This window comes from Adiantum capillus-veneris, chromosome 28 (assembly GCF_014529385.1).
Source record: "Adiantum capillus-veneris isolate H3 chromosome 28, ASM1452938v2, whole genome shotgun sequence".
Taxonomy (NCBI): domain Eukaryota; kingdom Viridiplantae; phylum Streptophyta; class Polypodiopsida; order Polypodiales; family Pteridaceae; genus Adiantum; species Adiantum capillus-veneris.
This window is the reverse complement of record NC_140958.1, coordinates 42351355-42371679: the sequence shown is the minus strand read 5'-3', so window position 1 is coordinate 42371679 and position 20325 is coordinate 42351355. Positions and strand designations below refer to the sequence as shown.

Here is a 20325-nt window from a genome sequence, read left to right as displayed (position 1 = left end):
AAGGGCTGCAATCTGGAAACGCTAGGTCTGGGGGTGTGTGGGCGATGATATCCTGATGCAAAAACGCCAAGGATTGGGACTTGCTGGCGATGATGCAAATGCTGAAAACACAAGGCTGATGCAGATGAAGAAAACGCTAGGTGTTGAATCTTGCTTGGAGGGGAAAACCGCCAAGGTCTTGCTTGAGAAGTTGCCTGCTGAGCTTGGCTCATGTTGCCTCTTCTGCCATTTAGTGCTAGCCTAGGTTTGCTTATATACAAACTTACTCAATTTGCCCTACCTACTTTCCAACAAAAGTCACTTAAAAATAATAGGTGAAAAATGTCAAAAATAAGTAATATAGGCTAAATGCACTTGAAAATTCCCCTGAAGGATTCTAATGGATGCTGATAGGAATGCTTATGATCATGCTGTGTGCAACCAGATGATATGCATCTACATTAAGTGACTGGGCATGCACGGTCTACGAATAGACTCACAAAAGTGCCAGATCACTTCTAATCTAGACTGACTGGATTGACTGAACCCTGATCATGCTGTAGCTTGTCCACGGACACATAGGGTTGGATGTGTCACATGACATCCCCTCCTTTTCAAAGTGAGGTACTGGTACCGAACTGTAAGGCATCGAGGGAGATTGCCAACAACATCCGGAATCCTCGAAAGGACTCTTCGCTGGCCCACTCTGAGGTGTGGGTCGTGTGATACTTGAACTTCATAAAGGTCTGCAAAGCTTGCTTCTTTGGGCCGAGCGGAAAGCGACACAAAGTCATCTGTGGCACCTTCAATGCTTCAACTTTGTCTAGAGTCATGCTTCTTTCTTCTTCAAGAATCTCCATGGCTCAAAATTCTTGAAACCACTTCCAACACAAAAACATGAACAGACCTATTCCATGTAAAGTGAATGGAAAAAATCTCGTCTTCCTAAAAGACTGTTGCATGCAATGTAGATGAAGAAATAGACGGAGTGCCAAACCATTCACAACACACGCAAACAATGAGATCGACTCTTGTCTTTCGGATCCAAATCAATCTACTCTGGCAATTCACAACGGAAATGCCCATGCTTGGTGCTCATACTTTCATGTGCTCTTCCTACGAATGTGTCACGCCGAGGAAGACACATGGAATGTGACTTCCTTACATACATACTTTTCAGCTTTTTATGGACAATCCGCATACATCCGTGCTCATTCATGAGTGAAACGTGCTCAACGTACAATATGTCATGCTTGTGAAAAGGAATCACATAAGGACGTTGATTAAAATAAAGGAAACGATCACGAATAAAACGCTCGAACAATGCGTGCTGACTGATCATACGAACACATAATACTTCTTATGAGGGTTCTCTGGACCTAGACTCGAGAGCCAAGATCGGTTCTTCCTGAGGGGGTTCTTTGGACCTTGACTCGAGAGCCAAAATCGGTGCTTCGTGATTGATCGTCTCTGCAATGAAGTTAGCTTCACTAGAGAAGTATCAACTAACACATCATCTTTCTAGACAATCACATCATCTTCATGCAAATCATCATGCTTGTCTGTATCATTCAAATCCTCATGCTCATCATTATCACGCAATTCATTATCCTTATCATCATGCAAATCTTGTGTCATGCTTTGGAGAAGAAGAGACTGAGAGAGTCTCCTTTTCCTCAGTCCTTGCAATCTTCACCAGCACATTAGCAATGAGAGATGAAGAATGAACAACTTGCTCTCCACGAATGACAATGGGAGAGTCACTTTTGGCATTGAAAGTGAACGTATTTTCCGCCCAATCAATGAGAGGGTTATGCTCACGAAACCATCGAATGTCCAAAATCATATCACATCCTGAGAGAGGAGAGACTAAAAAACGGAAAGCAGCTTGTTGAACTGTGCATGCAATGTAGATGAACAAAGGGACGGAGTTCCAAACCGTTCACCAAACATACGGAAACAATGAGATCGAATCTTTCTCTTATGCTCTAGAACAATCAACTGTGGCAATTCACAAGGGAAATGCCTATGCTTGGTGCTCATACTTTCATGCGCTCTTTCAGGTACTATGTCATGCCAAGGAAGAGACATGGAATGTGACTTCCTTGAATGCATACTTTTCAACTTTTCATGAAAAATCCGCATACATCCGTGCTCATTCATGAGTGAAACGTGCTCAACGTACAATATGTCATGCCTAGTAAAAGGGATCATACAAAGACGCTGACTAAAATACAGGAAACGATCCCGAATGAAACACTCGAACAATGCGTGCGTATCAATCATGCGAACACATAATACTTCATGTGAGGGTTCTTTGGACCTAGGCTCGAGAGCCAAGATCGGTTCTTCCTGAAGGGGTTCTTTGGACCTAGGCTCAAGAGCCAAGATTGATCCTTTGTGATTGATCGAATCTGCAACGAGATCAACTTCGCTACAAAAAGCATCAACTAACTCATCATCCTTGTGAACAATCATGTCTTCTTCATGCAACTCATCATGCTTGTGAGAAATCACAGCTTGATCATGCAATTCATCATGCTTGTCATTGTCAACCAAATCATCATGCTCATCATTATCATTCAAATAATCATGCAAATCATTGTCATTCGAATCATCATGCAAATCATTGTCATTCAAATCGTCATGCAAATCATGTTTGTCTTGCTTTGGAGAAGAAGAGACTGAGAGAGTCTCCTTTTCCTGATTCTCTTGCATTTGTGTCTGAACTTGAGAAAAGAGTCGCAAGAACTCTTTCATGTGTCGGTCGCTCTGTTCTTGTCTTGCTTTGGCTTCGCGATGTATGGCTGCCACTCTTTCTTCGTGTTCACGCTCTATTTCTGCATTTCTTTCTGCGTGTCTTGCTTCGCATTCTAACTTCCTTTCCATAAACATGTGCTCCAACTCCTCCATAGGAGTTAGTGCAATCCTTGGCGTAGATGGAGAAGGGGAAGGGTCGGAAAAACCTCCTAGTGGGGAAAATTCTTCTTCGCCTCTCTCATGCTCATCACCTCTAAGCGAAGTATCCATTCCGCTTCGAGTGATGACCATCCACTGAAGTCTTGGGTTCTTGTGGGTTCTTGTGGTCTTGGGTTCTTAAGTTCACAAGGAACTTGGGTTCTTGCGGGTCTTGGGTTCTTGAGGTTTTCTTTCGCTTGCATTCTGTGTTTGAGAACGATCTTCTCTTCACCCGAGTTCTACTCCTTTCCGCGGACGCACCCCTTGGCGGCCTTGCGCTCACACCAAGGTTGCCTTTTCCCACCGCACGTCGATTGGCCGACCGCTAAGTGCACGGTCCGCTCTCAATGAGTGAAAAGAGACGCAAGGGTAGACTGGACCATAGTTACAAGGGACGAGGGGGGGGGGGACGGGCCCTAGGGCCGAGGGACGCCCGTAATTGGGCCGGGGACGCCATGGGACGGTCGGAATTCCGGCCGGATGGATGGCTCGCACGCTGCCAGACCGAGACCGAGACCGAGGACGGCAGGAAATGGCCAAGAACGGCCTTTTTCAGGCGGGAAAAAAAATCAGTTTTTGAAAAAACTGGCCGTTTTAAACGGCTAGTTGCAGCCAACGACCACATTTTGGGGGGGGGGGGGGGGGGGGGGGGGGGGGGGGGGGGTTGACCCTTGGGAGGCTATAAAAGCCCCCTTGGGCCTCTTATTCCCTCAAGCTCTCCTCTCTACTCATGGCTCAAGCTCCATGACTACGCGCCGTGGCCCGTACGCTCTACGGTCTACCTTCTAGAGGCTTCTAAGCCTTCTACACTCTAGTGACTCTACATTCTACCCTTGAGTCTCCACTCTCTCCCTCTTCTACCCACTTTGAAGCTCTCCTCTACTCTCTCTCCACACAAGCTCTCCTCCAACTCCTCTAACTTCTAAGCTCTACTCTCTCGAGTCTCTCCACCATCATGTCATCTCAAGCCAACTCCACTTCTCAAGCCGGTTCTTCTCGAAGGAGGCCCGCCGTGCAAACGTGGTCGTGGTGGGATGAAGTCGACTTTAGCACGCGTGGCAAAGGTGGCGGTGCAAGACCATGGACATACAAGCTATGCCCATACAAGAGAACGGGTGGTTCACACAAAGTGCGAGCCCATCTTCTTCATGAATCTGGTCACGAGGTGAAGTTTTATCCTCGAGTAACTCCCGAGACAAGGTTGGATCTTCTTGAGAAGCTCACGGTGTATGAGGTCGCGGAAGCGGCCAAGAGGGGCCGTTTTGTTGCCGTTGATCCCTCCGCCACGGCGACACCTTGAGAGCAAGGGGAAGCCAACCTTGACGACATCTCTCGAGCCTTCAAGACAAATGCATCTACACCGTCCTCTTCCGTTCCGCATCGCCAAAGCACCCTCAACGAAAATTGGAATCCTAAATAGAAGGATGAGGTGGATAGGTCGGTTGCCCGATTCTTCTTCCACGACCACATTGCCTTCCATGCTTCGCGGTGAGTTTCCCTTGGCATATGCACATTGCAATCTTCCATTTTGTATTCATGATGGATTCTAACTTCTCGACTCTCGACTCTCCATACTAACACGACATGCTCTATTTTGTGTAGATAGGTCTCCATACTTTCGAACCATGGTTACAAAAATAGGGGAATATGGCTCCTCTTATGTGCCACCTTCATCAGAGAGGCTTCGCACCACCCTCCTTGACAAAGAGAAGCTGGCCGTGGAGCAAGCGGCCCAAGCAACAAAGGATTTGTGGGAGACCAATGGCGTCTCTCTCCTTGTAGATGGATGGAGCGACACCCGCAAGCGGTCCATCCACGGGGTGGTGGCCTACTCTCGGGGGGAGATGAATTTAATGGAGTCACATGATGCATCCGATAGTAGCAAGGCCGTGGAGATGCTTGCTGCAGAGTGGACAAGCACCATGGAGATCACCGGCCCGGAGAATGTCCTTTGTATGGTTGCATATGGAGAGGCGTCAAATAGGGCAGCCGGGGCTATCATTGAGGGCATGTATCCCAGCATCCATGTCACATTTTGCATGGCGCATAGGGAACTTGTCATGGGATTTCACCCACCATCGGTGACGCCTCTCGAATTGTCTCCTTTGTGCTCAACCATCAAAAAGTGCGCCATGAATTCTCAAAGAGGAGCCACTTGTCCTTGCTCAAATATTCAGAGACAAGATTTGCATTCAATTGGCTTATGCTAGGCCGCTTGTCTACATGTGGCGGAGCCTTAAGGGGCCTCTTTCTCAATGATGAGTTCCAGGCCATGCCGAAGTCTACATCAGCAACATGATTGAAATGCCGAGAATGGGCCAACGACGCCGCTTGGTGGGAGGAGGTGAAGACTCTTGACGCCATGGTCAAACCTATTCTACACCTACTTCGAGTTGTGGATGGCTTGCAGCCATGCATTGGCAAAGTCTACGAAGCCATGGATTGGATGATAGAGGCACTTGAGAAGCTTGTGCCTAACCTTGTTCAGTATGCGGAGATTGATGGCTTGTGTGAGTCGAGGTAAAATAGATACTACTCTCCACTTCATACGGAAGCTTATGTGCTTGACCCTGAGTTTTAGGGAAGGCGTCAAGAGATCGACAAGGAGGTGAGCAAAGGATGGTGGCTTGCATTGGAGCGCCTTGAGCCTAGCACTGACACTAGGCGCAAGATTAGAGACGAGCTACTCAACTTGTCACGTGACACATCCAACCTTATGTGTACAGCCGTGGACAAGCTACAGCATGATCAAGGTTCAGTAAGTCCAATCAGTCTAGATTAGAAGTGATCTGGTACTTTTTTGTGAGAGTATTCGTAGACCGTGCATGCCTAGTCACTTAGCATAGATTCATATCCTCTGGTTGCACACAACATGATAATCAGTATTCCCACCAGAATCCATTAGAACCAGTTAGGGAATTTTCTAGTGCATTTGACATATTTTACCTATTTTTGGCATTTTTCACTTATTAATCTAGGTGACTTTCCAACAAAAGTAGGTAGGGCAATTTGAGTAAGAAAATATATAAGCAAACCAAAACTAGCACTAAATGGCAGAAGAGGCAGCAGGAGCACATGCTCAACAAGCACCTTCTAAGTAGAACCCCAACAGAACCCCCCCCCCCCCCCCCCCCCCCCCCCCCCCCCCCCCCAGAGACCTAGCGTTTTTGCTCCACAACAACAGCCTAGCGTTTTTGGACCAGTTCAGCCAACGATTTGCACTTGCAGATTCCGACAACAGCAGAATATCAGAGCAGCCTAGCGTTTTGCATTTGCAAGACAAACGACGTCAGAATTGCAGATTTTCAGCCCTAGCGTTTTTGCATCTGCAGCCAACCCTAGCGTTTTACAAATTCTCCGCGACGGAAAGTCAAGGAACATCAGCATTTTCAGTTTTCAGCAGTTAGTACCCGCAAATCAAGTCCAGAACCTCACAGATCTCACCTTCCCGTAGCAGTTCCTCGCCGCACGGTCAGTTTCCGCAAGGTTTACAGTTTCAGCCCAGAAAACGCAGATTTCAGCATCTGCGTTTTCAGCGCGTCGTCGTCGCATCGTCGTCACCGACATAGAGTCAAAATTCAGCAGATAGAAGATTAGCAGATTTTAGCCCATAGCGTTTTTGGACAGCAGTAGAAAGATTGCATATTTCAGCCCTTAGGTCGACTTCGTCGTCATCGTCGACATAGCCTAGAATTGCATCAATCTCATGCATTCCATTTGTACGAGATTGTGCAATCATAAGTAGACCACTCTCGCCGACGAGAGCGGGGCCTTCGAAGGAGGTTTTACGTCTCTGGTGTCATATCTCTCTTCTCTCTCTCTCTCTCAATCTCATACACTTGCACGCACAGTGTCCATTCACTTTGTTTGTGATCGTAGCACTCTCTCATTAAGAACGGAAGGCTCTACCTTCCATAAGAACAAAAGGAACCTTGAGCACAGTTCGGAGCACTTATCTTGAGCAAAGCGCAAACATTCATTTCATTGCACCTAACATTGGTATCAGAGCTTTGGCTGTGTTCTGTATCACTCAAGGAAAGAACCACAAGAACCACATAAATTTCTTTTGCTTGTTGCGGTCACACGAACCCAAGTTCGCTTGGGCGTGACGATTCCTAATCGTGTTTTTGAAGAGTGACAAGAATCCCAAGAAAGAAGGGCGTGTCCAGCCTCCCCTTGTGTCTCTTTTCACTCATTGAGAGCGAACCGTGCACTTAGCGGCCGGCCAATTGACGTGAGTGGGAAAAAGCAACCTTGGTGTGAGCGCAAGGCCGCCAAGGGGTGCGCCCGCAGAAAGGAGTAGAACTCGGGTGAAGAGAAGATCCTTCTCAAACACGGTTTGCAAGCGAAAGAAAACCTCAAGAACTCCAGAACCCCAAGAACCCAAGTTCCTCGTGAACTTAAGAACCCAAGACCCCAAGAACCCACAAGAACCCACGGCTTCAGAATTGTCATCACTCGAAGCGGAATGGATACTTCGCTTAGAGGTGATAAGCATGAGAGAGGCAAAGAAGAATTTTCCCCACCAAGAGGTTTTTCCGACCCTCCCCCTTTCCCATCTACGTCAAGGATTACACTAACTCCTATGGAGGCTTTGGACCACATGAATCTGGAAAGGAAGTTAGAACGCGAAGCACGAAACGCAAAAAGAAAAGCAAAAATGGAACGCAAACATGCAGAAAGAATGGCAGAAATGGAACGTAGACACGTAGAAAGAAGAGCAAAAAGAGAAGCAGAAAGAAAGGAAGCCAAGAACAAATCGACCAACACAACAAAGAGTTCTGGCGACTCTTTTCTCACGTTCAGGCACAGATACAAGAGATTTGGGGAACGGAGACTCTCTCAGTCTCTTCTTCTCCGAAGCATGACACACAGGATTTGCATGATTCTGAGAAGCATGAAGATTTGAATGACAAGCATGCTGATTTGGATGACAAAGATAAGCATGATGATTTGAATGATGATGATAAGCATGATGATTTGAATGACAATGATTTGCATGATGATTTGCATGATCATGTTGTGATTTCTCACAAGCATGATGATTTGCATGATCAAGATGTGTTTTCTCACAAGCATGATGAGTTGCATGAAGATGATATGATTGTTCACAAGGATGATGTATCAGTGGATGCTTTTTCTAGCGAAGCTAACCTCGTTGTAGATTCGATCAATCACAAAGAACCGATCTTGGCTTTCGAGTCGAGGTCCAAAGAACCCCCACAGGACGATTCGACCCTTCAAGAAGTAGCGATCTTGGCTCTCAAGCCTAGGTCCAAAGAACCTCGCAGGAAGTATTATGTGTTCACATGATTGATACGCACGCATTGTTCGAGTGTTTCATTCGTGATCGTTTCTTGTATTTTAGTCAGCGTCTTTATGTGATCCCTTTTCCTAGGCATGACATATTGTACGTTGAGCACGTTTCACTCATGGATGAGCACGAATGTATGCGGATTGTTCATGAAAAGCTGAGAAGTATGCATTCAAGGAAGTCACATTCCCTGTCTCTTCCTTGGCATGACACATTTGTAGAAAGAGCACATGAAAGTATGAGCACCAAGCATGGGCATTTCCGTTGTGAATTGCCAAAGTTAATTGCTCTAGATCAAAAGAGAAAGATTCGATCTCATTGTTTGCGTGTATGTCGTGAACGGTTTGGCATTCCGTCTATTGGTTCATTTACATTGCATGCACAGTCTTTAGCAAAGACAAGATTTTTTCTATTCGCTTTACTTGGTATAGGTATAATTATGGTTTTCTGTTGGAAATGGTTTCAGGAATTTTCAGCCATGGAGATTCTTGAAGAAGAAAGAAGCACGACTCTAGACGAAGTTGAAGCATCGAAGGAGCCACAGAAGAATGTCGCTTTCGACACGGCCCAAAGAAGCAAGCGTTGTAGACTTTTATTAAGTTCAAGTACCGCACGACCCACACATCAGAGTGGGCCGGCGAGGAGTCCCTCCCAGGATTCCGGATGCTGTTGGCGCTCTCCCTCGACGCCATACAGTTCGGTACCAGTACCTCACTTTGAAAAGGAGGGGATGTCACGTGACACATCCAACCCTATGTATCCGTGGACAAGCTACAGCATGATCAGGGTTCAGTCAGTCCAATCAATCTAGATTAGAAGTGATCTGGCACTTTTTGTGAGTCTATTCGTAGACCGTGCATGCCTAGTCACTTAGCATAGATGCATATCCTCTGGTTACACACAACATGATCATCAGTACTCCCACCAGAATCCATTAGAATCAATTAGGGAATTTTCCAGTGCATTTAGCCTATCTTACCTATTTTTGGCATTTTTCACTTATTAATTTAAGCGACTTTCCAACAAAAGTAGGTAGGGCAATTTGAGTAAGAAAATATATAAGCAAACCAAAGCTAGCACTAAATGGCAGAAGAGACAGCAGGAGCACATGCTCAACGGGCACCTTCTCAGTAGAACCCCAACAGAACCCCGCCAAGAGACCTAGCGTTTTTGCTCCACAACAGCAGCCTAGCGTTTTTGGGCCAGATCAGCCAACGATTTGCACTTGCAAATTCCGGCAGCAACAGGATATCAGAGCAGCCTAGCGTTTTGCATTTGCAAGACAAACGGCGTCGGAATTGCAGATTTTCAGCCCTAGCGTTTTTGCATCTGCAGGCAACCCTAGCGTTTTTCAGATTCTCCGCGACGGAAAGTCAAGGAACATCAGCGTTTTCAGTTTTCAGCAGTTAGTACCCGCAAATCAAGTCCCGAACCTCGCAGATCTCACCTTCCCGCAGCACTTCCTCGCCGCACGGTCAGTTTCAACAAGGTTTACAGTTTCAGCCCGGAAGACGCAGATTTCAGCATCTGCGTTTTCAGCGCATTTTGTCATTGCATCGTTGTCATTGACATCGTCATCGACATAGAGTCAGAATTCAGTAGATAGCAGATTAGCAGATTTCAGCCCATAGTGTTTTTGGACAGCAATAGAAAGATTGCAGATTTCAGCCCTTAGGTCGACTTCATCATCACCGTCGTCATCGTCGACATAGCCTAAACTTGCATCAATCTCATGCATTCCATTTGTACCAGATTGTGCAATCATAAGTAGACCACTCTCGCCGACGAGAGTGGGTCCTTCGGAGGAGGGTTTTACAACGTCTCTGGTGTCGTATCTCTCTTCTCTCTATCTCTCAGTCTCATACACTTGCACGCACAGTGTCCATTCACTTTGTTTGTGATCATAGCACTCTCTCATTAAGAACGGAAGGCTCTACCTTCCATAAGAACAAAAGGAACCTTGAGCACAATTCAGAGCACTCATCTTGAGCAAAGCGCAAACATTCATTCCACTGCACCTAACACAACTACAGGCAAAAGAAGGGCTCCTATGGATGTGTAGATGCACAGCTTGATCGCAACAAGATTGGCTCGGTTTTGTGGTGGGAGGACTATGGAGGAGATGGCCCACATTTGTAGCGCTTGGCTGTTCGTGTCCTTAGCCAAGCATGTACCACTAGTTGCTTGGAGCAACTATGGAGTGTGTACAGCCACATTGCCTCTAAGAAGAGGAATCGCCTTGGGGTCAAGAGGGCCAATGATTTGGTGTTTGTGAGCGCTAACTTGCGCATGCTTGCCAAGAGCATCACACACAAGGTAGATCCCTTCACTGAGTGGGAGATGACACAAGAGAATCCATCTATGGCCGATACACTTTTGGAGGAGCTAGGGGAGAACTTCGAGCCTCAATGCGAGCCTCCCGAGCCCTCATACATCGCTAACGACCTCGACTACGACGACGATATGGAGATTCAGCAGGCGAGCACTTCTTGAGTTTGATGATCATTGATCACTCTCGACTCTAGACTCTTGAGTCTACGAATCTACCTACTACATAGCCCTTTGTACTTTATGTTATGCTTGAGGCCTCAGGCTTGTCTTAAGTCCTTTAGGCTTTTCGACCCTTGAGCCCTTGTGGCATGCACTTCTCATTTTGTATCCATCGATCATCGATGTTTTATTAGGCACATTTCCGCCTATATGACTCTTGTTCTTTGGTCTAATTAGTGTAAATTTGTGGTCAAAGTGATGCTCTATGTGTGTCGCATGTCTGTAGGTCAAAAAATGCCAAAAAAACTCTTTTTTTATTGCCGTTCCGACCTCCGTCCCCGTTTCCCCGTTCCCGACCCTGACACGCCGTCCCATGTAACGATGGGCTGGACAAGCCCTTCTTTCTTGGGTTTTCTGTCACTCTTCAAAACCACGATTAGGAATAGACAAGCCCAACCGAACTTGGGTTCGTGCGACCGCAACAAGCCAAAATATATATATATATATATATATATATATATATATATATATATATATATATATATATGGTTCTTGTGGTTCTTTCCTTGAGTAATACAGAACACTGCCAAAGCTCTAATACCAATGTTAGGTGCAGCGGAATGAATGTTTGCGCTTTGCTCAAGATGAGTGCTCCGAACTGTGCTCAAGGTTCCTTTTGTTCCTATGGAAGGTAGAGCCTTCCGTTCTTAATGAGAGTGAATGAGTGTACACTGTGCGCGCAAGTGTATGAGACTGAGAGATAGAGAGAGAAGAGAGATACGACACCAGAGACACTGTAAAACCCTCCTCCGAAGGCCCCACTCTCGTCAGCGAGAGTGGTCTACTTATGATTGCACGACTTGGTACAATGGGGATGCATATGACTGATGCAATTCTAGGCTATGTCGGCACTGACGACGGGGACGACGGACCAACCTAAGGGCTGAAATCTGCAATCTTTTATCTGCTGTCCAAAAACGCTATGGGCTGAAATCTGTTGTTGCCGAAAACGCTAAGGAAAATGCTGAATTTTCTGGTCTTTATGGCTGAAAATCTGCATCTACTGTAGGGCTGAAAACTCATGATCGTCGGGCTGAATCTGCTACTCTCTTAGGGCTGAATTTGCGGGTTCCTTATTGCTGAAAAACGCTGCATGCTGAGGTTCCATCTGCTGAAAACGCTAGCCTTATGAAAAACGCTAGGGCTGCAATCTGGAAACGCTAGGTCTGGGGGTGTGTGGGTGATGATATCCTGATGCAAAAACGCCAAGGATTGGGACTTGCTGGCGATGATGCAAATGCTGAAAACGCAAGGCTGATGCAGATGAAGAAAACGCTAGGTGCTGAGTCTTGCTTGGAGGGGAGAACCGCCAAGGTCTTGCTTGAGAAGTTGCCTACTGAGCTTGGCTCATGTTGCCTCTTCTGCCATTTAGTGCTAGCCTAGGTTTGCTTATATACAAACTTACTTAATTTGCCCTACCTACTTTCCAACAAAAGTCACTTAAAAATAATAAGTGAAAATGTCAAAAATAAGTAAAATAGGCTAAATGCACTTGAAAATTCCCCTGAAGGATTCTGATGGATGCTGATGGGAATGCTTATGATCATGTTGTGTGCATCCAGAGGTTATGCATCTACACTAAGTGACTGGGCATGCACGGTCTACGAATAGACTCACAAAAATGCCAGATCACTTCTAATCTAGACTGACTGGATTGACGGAACCCTGATCATGCTGTAGCTTGTCCACGGACACATAGGGTTGGATGTGTCACGTGACAAAAGAAGAACCTCAAGATCCAAGAACACGAAGACCCTCAAGAACCCAAGTTCCTCGTGAACTTAACAACCCAAGACCACAAGAACCCACGACTTCAGTGGATGGTCATCACTCGAAGCGGAACGGATACTTCGCTTGGAGGTGATGAGCATGAGAGAGGTGAAGAAGAATTTTCCCCACCGGGAGGTTTTTCCAACCCTCCCCCTGCCCCATCTACGTCAAGGATTGCACTAACTCCTATGGAGGCTTTCGACAAGATGGTGATGGACATGAAGTTAGAACACGAAGAAAGAAAAGCAGAAAGAAAGGCCTACGAAAAAAGCATGGCAGCCATAGATCGTGACTACGAAGAAAGCGTGGCAGCCATAGAGCGTAAGTACGACTTGGAAGCCAAAGAAAGTCAAGCCAAATTGGATCACTAGAACAAAGAAAGTTCGATACCAGTACCTCAAATTGAAAAGGAGGGGATGTCACGTGACACATCTAACCCTATGTGTCCGTGGACAAGCTACAGCACGACAAGGATTCCGTCAGTCCAATCAATCTAGATTAGAAGTGTTCTGGCACTTTTGTGAATGTTCGCAGACCGTGCATGTACAAACACTTACTGTAGATGCATATCCTCTGGTTGCACACAACATGATCATAAGCATTCCCATCAGAATCCTTCAGGGGAATTTTCCAGTGCATTTAGCCTATTTTACCTATTTTTGATATTTTTCACTTATTATTTTTAAGTGACTTTTGTTGGAAAGTAGGTAAGGCAAATTGAGTAAAGTTTTGTATACAAGCAAACCTAGACTAGCACTAATGGGCAGAAGAGACAGCAAGAGCACCATTGCTCAGCAGGCAACTTCTCAACAGAACCCCAAGCCCTAGCGTTTTTGCTCCACAGCAACCACCTAGCGTTTTTGGACCAGATCAGCCAGCGTTTTTGCTTTTGCACGTCCCTGGCGACAAAAGACTCAAGAAGAGACCTAGCGATTTGCAATTGGCAGGCCATCCGACGACAGCAGAGCCATTTACAGCCCTAGCATTTTTTATTTGCAGATCAGCCCCAATGTTTTGCAGATTTACCACAACGGATCATCAAGAACCATCAGCATCGTCGTAGCATCAGTGCGTCGTCGTAGCATCGTCGTCATCGACATCGTCACCGACATAGAATCTGAATTAAGCATATAAATATTTGCAGATTTCAACCCTTAGAGTTTCCAGATTTCAGCTCGTCTCGTCGTCGTCGACATCGTCGACAAGTCCAAGCATTGTAGAGATTTGTGCAATCAATAGTAGACTGCTGTCGCCATAGAGAGTGGGGCCTTCGGAGGAGGGTTTTACGTGTAGTCCTTTCTCTATCTTTCAGTCTCATGCACTTCCATTCACAATGTTCATTCACTTTGTTTGTGTCCATTGCACTCTCTCACTAAAGGAACGGGAGGCTCTCCCTTCCGTAAGTAAGGGGAACCCTTGAGCACAGTTTGGAGCACTCATCTTGAGCAAAGTTCAAACATTCATTCCGCTGCACCTTACATGTGAAGCAGCAGAGTGGTGTAAATCTAACACTCTCTAGCGATAGAGAGGAGGGCCCTTGGAGGGGGATTTGGGGCTCCATCTGGTGTCAGTCCTCTCTCTCTCTCTCTCTCTCTCTCTCTCTCTCTCTCTCTCTCTCTCTCTCTCTCTCTCTCTCTCTCTTCTTTTGCACAACTCTCATAAAGTAAAAGGAAGTCTCTCAGTCATTAAAAGGAACCTTGAGTATGCAATGAGCACTAATCCTAAGCACACACCATCAATCACGTCCGTTGCACATAACATACGGAGTACAATTCAAGATGATAAAAGGCCGCACTCAAGCATTGGAACTCTCCTAAAGTGCACCCTCCTTTGTTGTGGATGGCTTTTCTACCTTCTCGATCACAAAGAAACCAAGATCGTTGTGAATGGCTTTTCCGCCTTCTCAATCACAAAGAACCCAAGATCATACGAGTCAAATACCGCCATCGTCATCATCCTCCGAGTACAATAGTTGATACCATCTAAATGACTATCAGCCGAACAAGTCGTAAGGGTAGGTATCTTTACAGGTCGATCATTGGTCTCCTTCTAATACCGATCCCACATAGCGCCTTACGATGGTCTGCATGGGGAGGGGGGTATGTCACAAAATGATGATGTTGCATAAGGACCACTATCAAAGCACAACTCAACTAAAGCATTCAATCAGTGCAGCCCAAGGTGGCAACACGAACCCAAACACAAGCTTCCGTGCAATATGTTAAACTAAAGATGTGGAAGCTACTACGGAAAACGATCTGTTGGACAACTTTTTAGCCACCAATTATCCTTAACAGCTTACATTTTAGGTGCTATTAAGCACTAACATAAATAATAGATGAATTGAGTTATATTGTGGAGACAGGTGCCTATAACTGAGAGGGCATAATGCCATTAGCACTCAAGTTCCATTTTCACTTCCACAACATTTACAATTCATCTATTGATTTTTGTTTGGGTTATTGGTTAGTAAAGACATAAATTTCCAGAGTGGCGTTCTTGACCAAAGGTAAAAGAATTGGTCAATACCACCAGACACATCTCTACCTTGGCAAAAATCATGTCATTGTGTAATGCACTTTATGTCTGTAAGCTAAACACTACTAACTTTGAAAGCATTGCTTTGTTGAGAGTGCACCTTTGCAATGGACATACAATAGCCTTTCTTTAGCAAGAGTGGCTCTGTGATTTGTGAAAATCTAAGCTAATTATTGAAATCATCTAACCGCTTGTGCGGGCAACATTCTTTCCTTCCGACTTATCTCTGTGGATTAAAACAAACTTTGAAGTGCATGAGTAACGCAACTGGTAGGACAATTAGAAGGAAAGAGAAGTGCTATTGAAAAACCTAGCTGCAACATATATGTACACTGGCCACTTGTCACATTACATGACTTAAGGCTTTGTACATGGACACACGTGATTTTCAAGAGGGTTTTCCATAGAAGTCTTCGTACCACGTAGATTGAGGTTTACACCCCAGCAGGAATATCCAGCTTTCATTTTATCGTATCCCTCCTATTCAATGATATCAACATTTTGTACCTTAAACTCCTATGAGTATGCAACAAGATACTAGGGTTTGTGAGCAACACCCTTGATGATTTTTGGCAGAAATACATTATGAAAACTGCCATAGACAACTCATCTATATCTCATCTGTCACAATCATTGTAAGCACTGGCATAAACACCATATAAGCCCACAGAAAGAAGAAAAAAATAAATTCTTTGATAAGCAGAAAAGAGAAACAACGAGGGGCTAAGGGCAATACGTTAGTGTTCAACAGTATTTAATTTAAAAACCATGTTTACAGGTAACATATAGTAGCTTTTGTTGAATTTGGCCTTAATAGAAAGTCTTGATGAACCGTGATCCTCAACGTTCAGGTGGCGAGGATTGCAAAGTGCGTGCTCAATTGTAGTGATGTTAAGGTGGGCGAGGATTTACAGACTGCCTGTTGGGCTCAAGGGAACTAAACGCACTTTGTATGACTTGAAACCACATTCAAGCCAAGCAAATAAGGAGCCTTGCATCACCAGGCAAACGTATCTTCTGAACTGTTAAAACCATGCTGTTTTTATGATTCGTGTCTTTCTCATCTCAGCGACATAGAACTCTCTACATGACATTATCAGTGTCTAGCTCTGTTCTTGACTATCAAACATCCCAGTTGATAAGAATCAGTTGTCTAACTGTGTTCTTAGCATACTCAAAACGAAAATGAGACCGGAAGATTCCTACTTTGCGCCCACCTGATAGACAAATATAATGCTGTCAAAGTGCACTTTGATTTCTTCAAAGTACTAAAACACTAAAAATTACACAAGAATCTTGTCTAACACTGCAAAAAACCAGAACACAATCACAGGCTCGGCTCTTTTAGTTTGATCCAAAGATACCTGACTGGCACTGAATGCCATGACCGCAAGCAGCTATGCATCCTTCAAGAACTGGGATTTGAAATGCAACCCCACATTTGAACCCAAGAAAACCAGAAGGAAAAACTAACCACAAATCTTGAGGGGAGCCTCCAGCTCCAGCAGATTAGGCTGCTGCATGAAGATATTTTTGGAAGTAGAACAGAGCTGCCGGATCTCGTTTTCAGAAAGCTGAACCTGCTTGCCGGGCCGGGAGCTTCGCACCTCAAGCAAGCGAGCAATAATATCATCAACAACGGCAGGGTCCATGAGCAGCCACTGCTGACAACAAACGTGCAAGGTTTTTGCACACAGAGTAGAGTGAAGATTTCCGGTGAATGGGCTTTTCTGCAGCTCGATGAACGGAAACCCTAGCTAGGGTTTTTACTGCAAGCAACGCAGCTCTCCTTCACGCTAAAAAGTTTTGCACAGAGGAACAAGGGTGTGCGCTTTCAGCTTTCCCTTCTTCCTCCAAACTCTAAAAGAGGGCAACCTGGTGGGCACCTGGCAAGTTTGTAAAGGTCAAAGAATGTTGGAACGGTCCATGTTAGGGCGTTCACACCATACCAACCCCATGCCACCATGTTCACATATACACCGCCCACGTATTTAAAAGAGTGGCACACAACAACACACAAAGCATGTTGCCTCGTGTTGGTGAGAGATCTAGACAGAGGGTAGAGGCTGCCCAAAAGAGGGTAGAGGGCTGCCCAAAATTTTGGATCCCACCGAATCAACCCATCGTCGATGTTTTCCACACAGCGTGCACAATTGAATGCCAATTATGGCACTCAACATGTTAAGCCCTTAGTTTCACAAGCATACCTTACACAAGATGGGATCTTGGAAAAGGGCATAAGGAAGAGCTCGACCATTGCATCACTAGCTTGTTAGGGAAAGAGGATAGTCATGCTGCAAGGATGGTATCAAAATTGGTTTTGATTATACGAAAGAACATACATGAACTTCAAAGCTTCATAGGATGGTCTGCTTGTATAAGAAATACAAAGAGAGAGTCTTAATTATAGCAATTCCATTTCATCTCTTGACAAAGAAAAAGGTTGATTGATTGCAAAGAAACATTTAGCCTTTGAAAAACTTAAGCAACTTCGCATGACTCAACTAGTAGTAATACTCCAAGACCTCGCCAACCCATTCAAGGTCCATTGTGATGCACATTGGGATTATTTAGGAGCACTCCTTCACAAGAATCGACACAAAGAGGGCTTCTCCTTGCAAAAGCTTACACAGACTCCATGTCTTACAAAGAGCAAAAGCTCCTCTTTACTTGTTCCCAAACACTCTTTGGCAATAAAGCCCTTTTCACTTTACAATCATCCCTCTTATAGGGAGGCTTCATTTACAATAAAAACAAAAAGGTGGGTTTCTTTTGCTCGTTCAACTCAAGGGAGCCTCTTTTTTTGAATTGGGGCTCGTTTGACCCACTTGGGCATACCACTTTAGCACATTTGATGGGGTGCTGACACCTCGGCACGTCCTCTCTCTCTCTCTCTCTCTCTCTCTCTCTCTCTCTCTCTCTCTCTCTCTCTCTCTCTCTCTCTCTCTCTCTCTCTCCACTTGAGAATCCCTCACTTGAGCCCATTTTGGTTGTCACGGCGTTGTGCCAACCCTTTTGGTGCACATTCCCTTCAATAAAAAGCTTTGGCCGTTTTGAAGGCCCGCGGGCATGGCCCCTTACTGAACTGCCACGTCATCCACCTCGCAGACCACTACCGCCCAAAGGCCATCAGAAACTCCACCAACTGTAGGTGCTCGCGCGCACGCAAGGCCGCCCACGGATGCCATAGCTAGGGAGCTCCCAAGGATCTCACTCTCGTCAACTCGTTGTCGATAAGGTGCGCTCACTCTAGGATAAATACATTAAGCTCGACCCTAGCACCTACGCATGTGGGATTATGGACGTGCCATGTGGCACTGCTCCATCACTTGGCCCTCAAGGCCCCTTAATTAACACTAGTTTTGTAATTGGACACTTAAGTGTTCTATTTTTCTACCAAGTGGCAATCTATTACCATAGGTTGGTTATGAGAGAAAGAAAACACTGGATTTTTCTCCATATCAAAATACAATCCGTATGGAGAGAATTCTGGTAAGTTCTAAGTCATAAATTTTAGTAAAATTTCAAGTTGTTTTGCCAAAAAAATCATAAAATCCTTATATCTTTTTGTAGATATGGCCTTTTTTATGTTTATAAAAGCCAAGTGTTAGCACTTAACAATTGAATGCACTTTAAAGATAAGTTTTCAAGTCACACACAAGTTATAGACATAACTTCATACTTGAGCACGTGCTGAATAAGAGCATAATTTTGGTCTTCCAAAGGTCCCCTCGTGAAAATGGTACTATTATAGTGAAATTTGACAACTACAAATGATTTTATATGTTTCAACCAAAAAACTACGTATTTTTTGGGCTCCCTAACTCAATTAAATCTCGTTGCTTGAACTCTATCTTGAATTTTTTATCGTACAAAAATTGTTGAGAATCTTGAGTTCTCCATAATACCATTGAAACCAAGGTTTTAGGCACCCTGATTGTGTATGTACCACGTACTTTGATACATTTAGTTGATCTACATGGGAAGTTTGATATTATTTGAGGTTTTGGATGCTTATGTCTCAAGAATAAAAATATCAAAGTTTTCTCTTATGCAATTTTGAATATTTAAAATGATCTAATAATTGTTGCATACCAAAGCCCTTCTACTTGCCACCTTGAGTGCTCAATGGAAAGGTCAAGCAATGTATCACTTTTTAAAACTCACAAATACATCAGAAACATATTTTTCTTTGTATACAATGATATGCTTGAAATGACCATATCAAACACATGGAGCTTTCCATTATTTTATATGCTCCAAAGTCAAATATTTTGCATATGAAACTTTCAATTATGTATAGAAAAATTGTGGAAAAGTCACCTAAATTTTTCTACAAGGTCGCTTCATTTTTTTCTTGAGTTTATAAAGGCAATTTCTTCAAAGCATCGATCGTAGTCTTACGAGAGTGAACTTGATGAGTATAGTTCTTGATCATGGTAGATTCTAAAATGCAAGGTTATATTTTTAAAAGACCCTCTAGCTAACATATTTAAGCATATCAAGAGGGTTTTCTTAAATAAACCGTCTAATGCAAGTAGCATTTAATTTAAATTTGTAAAGAAAGGACATTTAAGTGTCCTGTTTTGGTACCAAACTAGTGTTAAAAAGACTTCAGTTTTTTTCAATTTCATGGCCTTGCCACTTCTTGCACAGTTATCCAATGCTCAAGCCGTAAAGCATTGCCTGTAGACCCAGTCCTCAGCTATAATCCGTACAAATCCGACACAATTTGATTCCCCGCGCCCACTAATCGAGGTGGCCAAAATTGGCAAAAAACACATGGCATCTCCCCGCCGTCTTTTGACCCCAAACTTCTAGCTGCAATATCTTGGCCCTCGTGATCCCATTTGACAAGCCGTAAACTCTGGCTACCCCCATACATTGCATATGATATTTTAGAACTTGGTTGAGGCCCAAAATCTCCAAGTTGACACGCTTTCCAATGTGGGTAAGTTGGCCCATAACTAGCCCCCGACAAACATTTAACTGGCCACCCATAACCTACCCTGTAGAGCTCCGTTTGACTATCCGAGAAGATCGGCATGCTCCACAACTTGAGTGCTTCACATTCACTTGTTAAAACTAGCCTTGGCCATCTGTCCCCATCTGCCCTATTCGTCGGGTATCTGCAAAATCTTCTAACTTTAAACTTCATTATCTTTCATATCGTGGCTCCGTTTGAGGAGTCGTCTGGACTGACTTCTAGAGCACTT

The 20325-nt window shown here is 44.6% G+C and overlaps 1 protein-coding gene across 3 annotated transcripts in view; it reads right to left on the bottom strand.

Moving 5' to 3' along the window:
• The window catches only part of LOC147420331 (serine/threonine-protein phosphatase PP1-like), a 38947-nt gene extending 21974 nt beyond the window's left edge, over positions 1-16973 (bottom strand). Inside the window, exon 1 of one of the 3 annotated variants that reach the window (XR_015186965.1) lies at positions 16584-16972. Coding sequence is in view for 2 of the 3 variants with exons in the window: in XM_086504372.1 (XP_086360498.1) it covers positions 16584-16761 (178 nt within the window). In the remaining variant the exon portion in view is untranslated. Of the gene's footprint in view, positions 1-16583 lie in introns of all 3 variants that reach the window. The other 2 variants (XM_086504372.1, XM_086504371.1) reach the window with 2 other exon arrangements.
• Between the last annotated feature and the right edge of the window lie 3352 nt (positions 16974-20325).